Below are 14,557 nucleotides of genomic sequence, written 5' to 3'. Positions count from 1 at the left end.
CTTTGCTAGTTGTGTTTCTGAAACACAAAATTAGTTTTTGAAAAAGAACTTTGACTCTCTAGTGCAGTTTAACTTTTAGTGATGTTAGCAATAAATAGCAACTGAATGTAATGATGTGTGTTAAAAATACGAAACACATTATCAGCTGGGGTGTCTTTTTCATTTATTTTTTGCCATGCTTTTCTGTGGTTTTGTTTTCTAGAGTTCTTTGAAAATGAACATGTACGTGTTGGGCAGAAAGGTATGGATCTATTTTTATTTCTAATAAACTCTGAGTAGTTAAGAATGCATTTACTAAATTTGTATGTGCATGTACCTCTTAGAACTTTAAGAACTTAGACTAGCACAAAGCACTATCAGTAATACCATTGTAATTTAGATTGACAGTCACTAATACTGTTATCATTTAGACAGGGACAGAAATGCAAACATTTGCAGTCTACCAGTAGCTACCAGATAAAAAGCTCCACAGGTATTTCAATAAAAACAAAATAGGAAGCACACAGACATCTTTTTGGTGGCATCTTAACTTATTCCACTACTGAATTTCAGTTTAAAATCAAAATTCTGTGGAGTCCCTTCTGTTCCCACAAAGATCTCATTATTGTAATGGGATCTATGTCTTTGTGTCAGAATAGTCTTTTTAATAATCAGTTGCAATTGTAGAATATTGCAGTATTAGCAATTAGTATTAGTATTCCATATTAGCCACTATGGAATATTCACTTACTTGTCTCTTTATACTGCTTTTTCTGAAAAGTTCCAGGATTGTTTTTGTAGGTTAAGAAATTACCTACAAAAGGAAGGGAAAGTTAAAAGAAATAATAATTTAATAGTTTAAGTTTGCTTATAGAAGAAGCATACAAGGAATGGTTGAAATACACCAATATTCACTCATTACTATCTCTTCTAATTCCTGCTGAACATTAGCACCAAAGGAAAAAATTGGCAGGATACTCCCAATTCCTAAAAGTGCTTCATCATCATTTTTTGGTGCAATAACAAAACAATGATCTTTCTCTCTTTCTGTCTTTCTTTCTTCCTTCTTTTGTTGTAATCTTTTTGTCCTGCACTGTCAATTTTCTAATCCAAGAGCAACTCATGAGGTACTTTCCACCTCTCTGTTCTTTTCCCATTCTTCCAAATAAATTATATTTTCTAGACTTCTTGAGCCATTCATTCAACTCCACATTGTCATTCATATTTGTCATATATATATACACTGAGCAGCTCTATTCTAGATAATACCTTAGCTTTTGCTATATTCAAAGACTATAAATTTTGTAAATATGTAAGTGCCTTGACCAAAAACTGAAATCCCTTTTCATTCAGTGGGAGTCCTGCTGCATGCTCTAACAGGTCTTAGTTATGACTTTGTTTGCCACTGTGGTATTGATTTTGCTTTTATATTAGAAGTATTGCCAAGTCTGAGGATTTTATTTTATGGTGTTTAGTAAAACCCATCTTTGTATATACCAAAACATCTTCATAATATTTTCTATGTCAGTAAGAAAAATAAGGTAAATACCCATGGGTGCCAAGATGAATCACAGTATTTCTGAAGTTCTGTGGGGGATGTTAGAATAGGGTATTTTTGCCCTCTTCATGCAGGAACAAAGGATCATAGAAATGTCTGTGTTAGAGCTCTGCAAGTTAAACAAATATTTGGCAAGCTGGTCTATTCAGTATTTAAGCAAAGATACTTCAGTATTTAAGCAAAAAGAGAAGGAAAGAAAAATCAATTAGATAGATATTTAATTCAAAACCTCATCCTTCTAAATCATATCAGAGCAGATATTGTGAATATCAAATTCAATGAGATGTAGAAAAGCAAGCTGCTTCACAGACACTTCAGAAAAATTAGGGGAAATGGACTTGGAAAACTTCCAAGTAGTAGTTGAACACCTATGTAATGTCTAGATAATAACACAGAAATTTCTCCCAACTCTCTCTTTTGTGAAATACATTTTGGGTATCAGGGTAAAGTTAATCACACACCCTTGGTGAGGAACACTTCTGCCAGATTACAATAGCTGAAGATGTGTGTCTTTCAAGTTTATAGATTTAAGCAGGGAATGAGATAATCTGTCCTATACCTATCTGGTATATACAGTACTGTATTCAGCATAAGGCCCTTGTGACAGAGGGCCTAAAGCTTCACAACTGTGACCCAAATAAGCAAACCTGTCAGCAGTAGAGTATTTGTTTTATGTCACTATGAAGGCAAACCGACATCTTTTGAGGTCTTTATCCTCTAGAGTAAATACACCAATAAGGAGAGAACATGACAGTACACTCTGGAATGGAAAATTCTGCCTCACTTATCTGTGAAGATGCTCATATGGTTAACATGGAAAGAAGGAAGACAAAAAAAAGCCAGAATGAGTGGCAATCTCCTATTTGAACTGAGATAACAATCATAGTTAAACCAGGAGTATTTGGTGGCTATAAATGGCTGCTTGTTCTGCACGATGACAGCTTAGTAGCTGCAACTAGCCTTGGTATAGTCATGTGTACATACTAAATGCTATTTTATCACAAAGCTTAGTGCAGCCTTGCTGATTAGTACCAATTGCCTTGTTTCCCAAGGAATTACTTAAAAATTGCATTGTGGAATTTTCAGTATTTTCCTATTTGCTAATGCTTACAGCATGGTAAGCCAGTTTTTAAAGTTAAAAATTAAGGTATTTGATAGAAGTCTTACACTGCATCAACTCTTTACCTGCTTTGTTTATTGCAGTTTTAGCAGAGCAAGATAGTGCTGCAGCTCAGCAGTATGTTCGTCAGGGATGTCCAACAGCACTCCGAGCTGATCTGTGGGCTCTCATTCTTAACATTTCTAATCAGCCAGAGGTAAGTAGTGAAGGGACAGTAAAATGTGAAGACAAGGTGAGAACAAAAAAGTGTAAGCAGATATCTTCTAGTGATGTGTTTTCCAAAATAGAAATGCTCTACTGAGTTGTTACAGAAACTGATAAACATTTTATGATTTAAAAAGCTCTGTGCTGTGGTGAAATTTTTGCTACTCTTCCTAATTTTTAATAGAAATGTGAGCAAAATACTGTGGAATCTGACTGACTCCTGAGATTTTCCTATATGATGCTGATTTTTTTAGAAGGGACAAAAAAAAATACCTGGGAAGAAGACTGAGCTGCTCAAATCTTTGCTAAGTTTTATAAAAAGATGTCTTATATATTTTTCCTGGTTGTTTGACCCTGTCGTCATATGGATTTACATATCTTATTAATTGCTTTATGTATTATGGCATATACTCTGCATAGGTACAATCAAAAAAACTTAGAGAGGAGCTAGTAAGATGTGGGTCATTTCTATGTTCCTTTGTACTGCAACAGTTTTTCATTGTACTTTATATTTGATGCAAGTCCTCCACAATGAAATTTTTGCCATATCTGAAGCCATGCCATAGTTATTATATTTAATATACCATAAAAAGTTAAATATGTCTTTAAGGTCTTTGCATAATTGGGGAAACTTTGATGTGAGGCTTTTATATGTACATAATAATTCACTTTGTGATAATTTTTTACCCACTTAGCAAATGATACTTGTCAGCTATAGATGAAAAAGAAAATAAACTGCTTTAAACATACATTATTCTGAGACTGAGTGCAGTAGAAATTTTGATTTAAGAGACATTCTGCCAGATCCAGAGCCTTGAGACTGAACTGAGTAGATTGTGTGCAAGGAATTAGTGGTGAGACAATGCTTTGTGATGATGCTGAAGGAACTCTAGAAAGATGACGGCAAGTGGCTAGAAAATTATAATAACAATGACACAAAGTGGTAAGGGCAGATAAAGTGATGCAGACTGGGAAATTAGTCTACTACTTTGAGATTGTTGAAATAAAGGATTGAAAAACAGTGAAATACAAAATGCACCCTCAGTCCCCATAGAAAACAGAGGTTATCAAGTTGGGACAAGATACACTATGTTGAAGAAAATAATTTAAGCTGTGAGGTAAGTGCATGTAAATATTTTTCTTCTTGCAAAACTGAAACTGTTCTAATCTAACAGCTGTCATAATCTTCTGTCTTCTTTTCCAAGACTATTTTTGCTTAGCATTTTTTATCCTGGGTTCTAAGTTAAAGTTGTTTTATGGACTTTGAGTACATGCATTTAAAAGATCAGTTTTCTGAATGAGACCTAGCAGAGTGCCCATAGATCAGGTAGAACAGCACGTGGATTACCACAGCTCTAAGATGGATAGCCGTGGTTCAGTTTAAGCAGTGCATTAACTAATGTTTCTTACACAGAAGTAAGCTGTGACTACTGCCAAAATGCTACCCTGAGATGTTCTTGCATAGAAGAACTTAATTTGGTTCTTCTTGCATGGCTTTCTTTTTTGTGAAGTATAGCAAAGCAGTTTCCATATACATGCAGCTGTTTTATGATCTGCTGAATTTCATATAGACTTTATGGATTTATCTAACTCTTCTTTTCTTTACCTCCTGTGAATAGTTTCTCTGCTGGAGTTGAGTTGTCTGCAGACATTCCTTGCTGTAATATTTCTGATTTGCAATTTAGGTTCTATTACATTTATAGTTGTATGAATCTCTAAATCACATGAACTGTGAATTTCCTTTCTTTGATGTGAAACATTATGAGGGTTTGGTATGGGCAGCACTGTGTGTGCTAGCATCCAATATTGTTGTTTGGACAATTTTATTCAGTAAAGCTCAGCCTCTGTATAAAGCTAATATACAGCCAAGCAAGGAATGATACTAACAATCTAGCATTGTAATAATAAAAATGATAAACTGTGAGCTCAGTATGCAGGATTATTTAGAAATGTATAAACACATTGCCTGACAATGAATTGTTTCTCAGTTTTCATTTGTAATGGTACACTTTAGAGGAAGTGTTAAAAGAGCCTTTTTAAGGTTGCAAAGACAAACATTCGAAGGTGAACAGTGTCACAGTTAATATTGTCTGTGTAAACAGTCCAATTTGCTATATATATATTTTAATCATATGGACTTGAATCACAGAATCACAGTTATTTCCTGTGGGATATCTGTCTCATTGCACAAAATGGATGGCACACACTTACTGAGAATCTGTTTAATTTTTTTTTCCTTCTATTCATAGTGTTACAGAATTGTTTAGTCTCTGCAGGCTACTGAAACAGTGCTTAGGAAAGAAGTTTGTTCATTATCTGATAGGCTTTTTCTTCCCCCTCTAAGTTTTTTGAGTTAATAGGTGGAAAACCTTAATTCTGAAAATTCCAGCATGGAAAAATCAGTAATGGTTTACTTTGCTATAGGTATTACTGAATGTAGTTTCCAAGGTTTAAAAACTTAATAAATAGGTGAGGTGGCAAGTTCATAATGGGACATTATGTGTATCTGACTTACCAGAAGAGTTTCTGAGATTAGGATCAGTAGCCAAAGATCCCCACTGAACCATTCAAACATCAGAAAACCCAGTTACAGTAACAGGCTGTCATCATCTTTGGCTGCAGAAGGCTGTAGTTTACAAGCAGGTTTCACAGATCTCTGGTAAAAGGAGAATAAGCTTTGGGCCTTCTTCAAGAATTCACTGGGAGGGTCTTCCTTTAACTCTTTTGTCTGTTTTCTCTTTATGTAATCTGATTAGGTATTAGTTTTGTCCTTGTTAGATTGAGAGACAAGTGCAATAGTGCAGTCACATGGCAAGGGTGACTAGAAATGGGTCATGACCTGCCAACAGTTCATCAGTGAAAGTGTAGCTCGAGTACCAGGGATTTCATGACAGGACGCAGGTGGACTGTGCCGCACAGAGGTTGCTGAGTAATCCAAACCTTTATTTCAGAGAAGGTGAATATCCAAATTCTGTTTAAAGTAGCTTTGCTGGGTTCTGCTGAAAGATACTATTCTCTCTTGCCCATGAGCTCCCTTATGCTCTCAAGTGGATACAATATGAATGTTTTGGGATGTGGCTCTGTTAGGTCAAGAAGGCTGCTCACTGCAATCCTGAAGTGTACTTAATTTCAGTTTGGAAAGATAAGTATATTTGGAGGTATGGTATTTTTATACTACCTATAATTTTCAGAAAACCTGCAGTCTATATGAAAATGAAACATATTTTTGAGGGAGAAAAAGTTTACAAATCAATGTTACATGAAAATTCAACAGACAAAGAAGAAATGTTGAATCAGATGAAAATGGTAAGATTTTTGTTTTATAACTGAAAAAATTCTAAATAACATAAGAAATTTAACACATTTTTGGACGCAAACTATGATAGATGCTTCATAAATATGCAGTGCTTTTTTTTGGTTGAACACATGCTTTTTTTTTTTTAACTTGCTGAAAATTAATTTTTTTACTTTAAATATAAATTCAGGTCATGTCTCAGACAGATAATGGTAATATTCTTACTTTTAGGACATTTTGTATTATGAGCAGCTTAAGTCAAATGTGATTCAACACAACCTTTTAGTGGACAGCCTGATTTACAAGGTAAGTAATTCACTAAACAGTGAGTGATTTATGTGCTTATCACACTTCTATCTTGTTGTTGGGTTTTTTAATAAAGAAAATACTAGATGGTTTGGTTTTGAGGAGTGTAAAAATCATTAGTGTGAACTTATTATTGTGAACTTATTCCTTGTGCCTGTGTTGTCTCTTGTGTAAGACATTTGAGTTGAACTGTTAAGTCATAAAGGAATATCTTCATTTGAATGAGTAACTGGGTTTCTGAGAAAGAACCAACAGGGTATGACTGCTTCCATTTCAAGTTTCAACTCTGAATACTAATCATCAAGTTAATAGAGCATTTTTTAATTTTACAGTGTGGAGTCTAAGCTTAGCTATAGTTCTTTGAATGAAAGTGAAACAGTGTCTTCTATCATGTTAAGTTTAGCCTCCATGGGAGTCTGAAGGGAGGTCTTTTGGCTTCAAAGTCTTGTATTTTTTTATTACAGGATGTAAAGCTGACAGCAAGCAATGATGACTACTATTTTGTATTTGAGGATTATTTATATCAGGTATGTAACTATTTTTTTATTAGAAACCTAGGAGGTACACTCCTGTGGGATTGTATCATCTTTGGAGAGAGAACTGCCTTTGTAAGGCAGAGTACAGTGGGACAGATACATCTGTTCACTGTGTATACTTTCTCTTCCGAATAGCAGTCTTGGACACACAGATTAAGCAGGGCAAGCTTCTAAAACTCCTGCTATGAAGGACCATACACCAAGTCTTTCCAGTGCACTCAGCTGGAAAATACAAAGTCAGCCATATTTTTCCCCTTTCCAGTTTTGCTGTAAATAACCCCCAACAATTTAAAGTTGTGTACAGAAAAATTAGGTCATGAGAAGTATATTCAAGGTCCAATTAAAATAGCTCCTTGCTTTACAGTGACCTATTGCAGTAAGCATATTGACATATTTTTAAATTAAAGACATTGATTCTGACTAAGGTAGTGACAGGTATGGCTACTTGTAGGATTGCTCCCATCCCACAACTGTTTCTAGGAATCAGCAATCCAGCTAATTTATACAGAATTTTCTTTGTTGATGGCTATCAAATGCCCATAATTAGAAGGAGATTACATCTCTAAATTTCCTAATGTATAGTTGATTGCAGTGTCAACATAGATGTCATGCAGCAAACTTAACATTTCCACAGTGCTTTTGATTTCATTAGTCATATCTGTTATGTTACACTTGCTTAATTTTTTGGTTGAGAGCTATGTGAAACTAAATAATTTCTTCTTTGATGGGAATACATAAAACTTCTAGTAATTTAACTAGGCAAGAAACTGTCCTTAATGCTGCTTAATCCATATAGATATAAAAATATGCAGTACTGTTTAAGCATACTATTCAAATATATCTGCTTATAATTCAGCATTTAAACATTAATAGCTAAAACTATAACCTCATGAAATGATGACATTTTCATTTTAAAATAGAGACAATATTAAGATCTGTATCTGAATTTGTTTCAGAATTAAAATTTCTTCTCAAACCCCATCACCTACCCAGGTGCCTACTTCAGGATAGGTATGAGGCCCTGAATCAAGAGGGTCAGCCAGATGATGCAGAAGAAAATTATCTGCCCAGTGAGCCTCCCAGTTACGCTTCATCTGTCAGATGGATCACCACAGCTAAAATCAAAAGAAAATCAGGATAGTTGTGGTAGTTGCCTCCCTTCTGAGGGAGCAGGGGTCCCCTTATGTCGACCACACCCATCCCACAGGGAGGTCTGTTGCCTCCCTGGGGCCTGGTTACAGGATATTACTGAGAGAGTCCCTGGGCTGATTTTGCCCTCTATTATTTCCCACTCTTTTCAATCTCAGAGATTGAAAAGAGGAGTGTCAGGGCAATTAAAAAGGACTTTAGGGCACTGGGTCAAGTGGTTGATGGGGCAGGAGCACAGGTAGTATTCTGCTCATTCAGTCCCTTTGGTGGCAGAGAAAAATGATGAAAGGAGTAGGAGAGCTCACACTATCAACAAGTGGCTCAAGGGTTGGTGTCATTGGCAGAATTTTGGGTTCTTTGATTATGGGGCAACTTTTTTCAGCACCTGGCCTGCTGGAACTGGATGGGCTCCATCTCTCTGTTAAGGGCAGAAGGATTTTAGCTTATGAACTGGTGGAACTCACTGAGAGGGCTTTAAACTAGGTTTGAAGGGAGAAGGGGATGCAGCTGGGCTCTCTGGAAGCAGGCCCAAGGGAGGTAAGCCTGAGTTAGGGGTGAAATCAGTAGCCCAGCTGAGGTGCACGTACACTAATGCACACAGCATGGGTAACAAATAGGAAGATCTAGAAGCATGGTACAGCAGCAAAGCTATGATGTAGTTGCCATCATGGAAAGGTGGTGGGACAAGTCACATAACTGGAGCACTGCACTGGATGGCTACAAGCTCTTCAGAAGAGACAGGAAAGGGAGAAGAGGTGGAGGGGTGGCCCTTTATGTTAGGAAGGCTTTTGATGCCACAGGTATTGAAACTAATGATGATGAAATTGAGTCCCTATGGGTAAGAATTAAGGGGAAGGCCAACAAGGCTGCATCCTACTGGGAGTTTTTATCATCCACCCAACCAAGAAGAAGAGGTGGACAACTTATTCTTATAAGCAGCTGGAAAATGTTTCAGGATCACCAGCCCTTGTTCTTGTAGGTGACTTTAACCTACGAGACATCTGCTGGGAACTTAATACAGCTGAAAAGAGGCAGTCCAGGAAGTTTTTAGAGGGCGTGGAGGACAACTTTTTGTCGCAGTTGTGAGTGAGCGCACCAGGGGAGGGACTATGTTAGACCTGTTGTTTGCAAGTAGAGATGGGCTGGTGGGAGATGTGGTGGTTGGAGGTTGCTTGGGGCATAGTGATCATGAAATTATAGAGTTCTCAATATTTGATGAAATTAGGAGGAACATCAATAAGACTTTTTCTTTGGACTTCTGGAGGGCAGACTCTGAGGTATTTAGGAGACTTATTCAGAGAGTTCCTTGGGAAGCAGCCCTTAAAAACAAAGGAGTCCAGGAAAGGTGAGCATGCTTCAAAACAGACATCTTGAGGGCACAGAGACAGTCTGTTCCTTTCTGCTCGAAGATGAGTTGATGAGGCAAACATCCAGCCTGTATGGGCAACGAGGTTTTGAAGGAATTTAGGAATAAAAAGAGGATGTGTCGTCTTTGGAAGGAGGGTCAGGTTTCTCAGGAAGTATTAAGGGGGTTGCTAGGGCATGGAGGAAAAAAAATTGAGAGGCCAAAGCTCAGTTTGAATTTAAGTTGGCAACTTCTGTAAAGGATAATAAAAAATGTTTTTACAAATATATTAACAGCAAAAGGAAGGGTAAGACCAGCCTTTGTTCTCTATTGGATGGGAGTACATCTCAGTACCTGCAGATGAGGAGAAGGCAGAAGTGCTTAATGCCTTCTTTGCCTCAGTCTTTAGTGGGAAGACAGCTTGTCCTCAGGACAACTGTCCTCCTGGGCTTGTAGATGGTATAAGGGAGCAGAATGGTCCCCCCTGTTATCCAAGAGGAGGCAGTCAGAGAACTGCTAAGCTGCTTGGATGTTCCTAAATCTATGGGACCAGATGGGATCTACCCCAGGGTGATGAGGGAGGTGGCAGACAAGCTTGCAAAGCTGCTCTCCATCGTTTACCAGCAGTCCTGGCTGACTGCTGAGGTTCCAGATGACTGGAAGCTGGCCAGTGCGACACCCATTCACAAAAAGGGTGGGAAGGAGGATACTGGTAATTATAGACCAGTCAGCCTGACCTCTGCACCAGGTAAGGTCATGGAACAGTTTTTATTGGGTGTCATCACGCAGCACTTACAGGATGGCCAGGGTATCAGACCCAGCCAGCACGGGTTTAGGGGCGTAGGTTGTGTTTGACCAACCTGGTCTCCTTTTATGACCAGGTGAACTGGCTGGTAGATGCAGGAAAGGCTGTGGATGTTGAATACTTGGACTTCAGCAGGGCCTTTGACACTGTCTCCCACAGCACCCCCCTGGAAAAGCTGGCAGCCCCCGACTTGGACAGGAGCACTCTGTGCTGGATTCAGAATTGGCTGGATGGCTGGGCCCAGAGAGTGGTGGTGAGCAGTGCTGCATCCAGCTGGGGCCAGTCACCAGTGGTGTCCTCAGGGGTCTGTTCTGGGGCCAGTTCTGGTCAATATTGTTATTGGCGATATGGAAGAGGGTGTTGAGTCTTTAATTGTAAATCTGCTCATGACACTAAGCTCGGAGCGTGTGTTGATCTGTTGGAGGGTAAGAGGGCTGTACAGCAAGACCTGGGATGGTTGGATGGATGGGCAGAATCCAATAGGATGACATTTAAAAAGTTCAAGTGTCAAGTCCTGCATTTTGGCCACAATAACCCCCTGCAGCACTCTAGGCTGGGGACGGTGTGGCTGGACAGTGCCCATGCACAAAGGGACCTGGGGGTGCTGCTCAACTGAACATGACTGAACATGAGCCAGCAGTGAGCCCTGGTGGCCAAGAAGGCCAAGGGCATCCTAGCCTGGATCAGGAATAGTGTGGCCAGCAGGAGCAGGGAGGTCATTCTCCCCCTGCACTTGGCGCTGGTGAGGTCACACCTTGAGTGCTGTGTCCAGTTCTGGCCCTCAGTTTGGGAAGGACGTTGAGAAGCTTGAGCACATCCAGAGAAGGCAACGAGGCTGGTGAGGGGCTGGGAACAGAAACCCTTTGAGGAATGGCTGAGGGAGCTGGGGGTGTTTAGCCTGGAGAAAAGGAGACTTGGGGTGACCTTAACACTCTCTACAACTTCCTGAAAGGTGGTTGGGGTCAGGTGGGGTTGGTTTCTTTCTCTACAGCAACTGACAGAATGAGAGGTTACAGTCTCAAGCTGCACCAAGGGAAGTTTAGGTTGGATATTAGGAAAAAAAGTTTTTTACGGAAAGAGTGATCAAGTACTGGAATGGTCTGCTGGGGGAGGTGTTGGAGTCACCATCCCTGGATGTGTTTAAAAAAAGACTGGGTGTGGCACTTGGTGCTGTGGTTTAGTTGAAGTGTTGGGGCTGAGTTGGACTTGATGATCTTGAAGGTCTCTTCCAACCTAGTGATTCTGTGATTTTGTGAAATTTGCAAACTGTCTGAGTAATGTCAACTCAAACATTGGTATTTGTTCACTAAATATTTACATGTAAGAGTTTTTCTTGATTTAATGGTCAAAGATGATCTCATTATTGTTAAATACTGTGTCTTCATCTTGGGATGTGAAAATCTGATTCCTGTTTCTTTTTCATTTGTTATGTAGACTACCATGGCATTAATTAGTCATTAACTGACACTTGCAGTAGACAGGGGGTTATAAACTATGAAGAAGTATGAACTAGTATATCATATAATCTTTTGTTTTAAGACCATCAGAAATAGATTTCGCTCATCATTCTCAATATATAACCCAATTTAATGTTTTCCTTTTTTTATATCTCTACCGACTAAAAGAATAGCTGCAGAATAAAAATCATTAAAAAGACTAAACTGTCTTTAGTAGTTTGAAGAAGACTCACCAAAAATCTCTGAAAAATTATGTGGCTAGTTTTACTGCAGGGCTTTGAAGTAGAAAATATCTCAAACTTCTAATTATTTGTTGCTCTAGTTTTGATTGCTATTTTGTGGTATTCCTCAGACGCTGTTCTAGAAAAAAGTTATCCATTTTCCTTGATAATTTCCTCTTCCAACCTAATTTGCAAATGCTTTACTGCCAAATTATTTTGTTCTATAGCCACTGGAAAAATTTTGTAGTATGAGTCACTGTGATATGGGATATTATTTATTGATTTAATATGGTACATGGAATTAAATATTGGCTAAATAAGATAGGTAATAAAAATGTTAGTTTAAACCAGATACATTAATTCTGGGTTTGCACTGGGTTTATGGCTTTTTTTCATGACTAGTTACTGCCTCTTAAGTTTTCCAAGTCATTGAGCAGAGTGTGTCCCTAGTATGTTATGGAACAGATGAAATGTCCATCAAAATGAGAAAATCTGGGCTTAAATAATGATGCAGATATTTTGTTGCATTATTGGTACCTCTTCAGTAGCATACAACTATTTTCAGGAAAAACACTGTGAAATGGCATAATTTATTTCCTTTAATATCTTTGCTTTCTTTTCCCCAAAATTCACTTATTTTTATTATTTCTTCATAACTGTTGAAATAAAATACAGGTACTTTTAATAAAGTAATTTCTTTTGGATAAAAGCTTTGACTTAGGGTTTCTTTTTCTTTCCCTCAATGATTTTAATTCAGTGGTTTACTTTTCAGTTGGATTATAAATAGCCAATGATTTGGTTAATATTTCTGTACTTGAAAAGGGCCATTGTTTTCTTTAGCACTATCATTTTGATAATGAGGAAAATAACACATGGATTAGTAGATTTGTAAATTCTTTATTTCGGGCCAGAAGTTCAATTTGAGTAGTTTAGTCTTACATCCTGCAGAATGAATATGTGTAGAGAATGTTGCCCAGAGTTTTTTGGGTATAGTCATAACTTAGGTTTGAGCTAGAGTCTATTGCTTCTAAAGTTGCAGAGTCTTCATTTAAAGACTTCCAGATACTGGTACTGGACACTGTATTCCTAAAAAAGAGGGCCTCAGATGAAGGTTACATTCTTTCCCCTATGAGAGAACATAGTTTATGTCCTGTTCAGATTAGTTTCTCTTTTGTTCACCTCAGTTAACATACACATAGAATTACATTTGCCTGTGCATTGTTATTGTCAGTGATATTTTGGCAGCTATGAACATGATTGTGTATTGCAGAAAAATAATATTTAGCTTAAACTGTTTGAGATAAAGAAAGTATTATTAATTTTTAAAAGACGTTTGTATTTGAGAAAGAGTTTTGAGGTTCAAAAAAGAAAAAAGTCTCAAAATTTGACCTGCTTTCCTTAAAAAAAAATTTAAAGCGATAATAGTCAGGTGTGTCATTTTGCTTGTTTTCTTTTAACAAACGCTGATATGTGGAAGATCTTTGCACCAGTTACTGGAAGGAAAAATCCATTCATTTTTTTCCACAATAAGTTATGTAGTGAAACATTTCCTCCTTTTACACCTTGACTACAGTTAAAATAAACTCTTAAAATCTTCAAGAGCAGAGTGTCCTGGGTTCAGCTAGGGTAGAGTTTAATTCTTCTCAGTAGCTGTTACAGTGCTGTGTTTTGGATTGGGAATGAGAATGGTTTTGATAACACACTGCTATTTTGGGGTATTGCTAACTTGTGTTTATCCTAAGGACTTTTTCCTTGTCTCATGCTCTGCCAGTGATGAGGTACACAAAAGAAACTGGGAGGGAGCATAGGCAGGACTGATGAAAGGGGTATTCCACACCACAGAACATCATGCCTGGTACTGGGGGGACTTACCCAGAATCGGGTGGCCGACCTGGGTTTGGGAAGGGTCTGGCATTAGTCTTTTATTATCATTATTATTATAATTTGCCATTATTTACTTACTAAACTGTTGTTATCTCAGCCTACAAGTTTTACTTTGATTCTCCTCCCCATTCCACCGGGGTGGAGAGGGAGAGGGAGGGTTGAGCGAGCGTCTGAGTGATGCTTGGTTTCCAGCTGGGCTTAAACCCCAACCCCATCCCAGAGAGGGATTCAGGTGTGCTAAAGTCAGCAGTGAGTTGAAGTCTGCCTTATGTCTGCCCTCTCGTGTACATTCTTCATAGTGCAGCCTCTCAGTGCATGAAAACATGAAGATTTTTACGTACAGTAGTAATTACTACAATTTTTACAACTCCAGATAGGATGAGATTCTTTATTGTGTTTTTTATCTATGAATGATTTTACTGCTTAATTTTATACTCAGTTGCTGTGAATACAGGTTTTTTGCATTTATGTAAACAGTAAAACCCAAATATACTTTAGACTATACGATGTGCATTTGTGATTTTAGGATACAAGGTGAGCATTATAATCTGTTTTTTGAAAGAGCTGAATTGCATGAAAACATTTTCTTAAAGATCCTGGGAATGAAAGCAAATGTAAATTCTTCTAGAGCTGCACACATTCAAGAGTGTAAATGATTAGTTTGCTTATTCACTTAGTAGGACATCCCCAGGTCATGG

The 14,557-nt window shown here is 37.9% G+C and overlaps 1 protein-coding gene across 2 annotated transcripts in view; it reads left to right on the top strand.

Annotated features, from left to right (window-relative positions):
- Window positions 1-14,557, top strand: part of TBC1D19 (TBC1 domain family member 19) — a 49,105-nt gene that overhangs the window by 23,717 nt on the left and 10,831 nt on the right. For both annotated transcript variants that reach the window (XM_050974015.1, XM_050974016.1), the window contains 4 exons: window positions 203-241; window positions 2,741-2,853; window positions 6,388-6,462; window positions 6,927-6,989. In XM_050974015.1, the coding sequence (XP_050829972.1) occupies window positions 203-241; window positions 2,741-2,853; window positions 6,388-6,462; window positions 6,927-6,989 (290 nt within the window). The remainder of the gene's footprint in view (window positions 1-202; window positions 242-2,740; window positions 2,854-6,387; window positions 6,463-6,926; window positions 6,990-14,557) is intronic.

This window comes from Serinus canaria, chromosome 4, assembly GCF_022539315.1.
Source record: "Serinus canaria isolate serCan28SL12 chromosome 4, serCan2020, whole genome shotgun sequence".
Classification (NCBI taxonomy): domain Eukaryota; kingdom Metazoa; phylum Chordata; class Aves; order Passeriformes; family Fringillidae; genus Serinus; species Serinus canaria.
The sequence above is the reverse complement of the archived record's forward strand: the minus strand, read 5'-3'. Positions and strand labels throughout refer to the sequence as shown.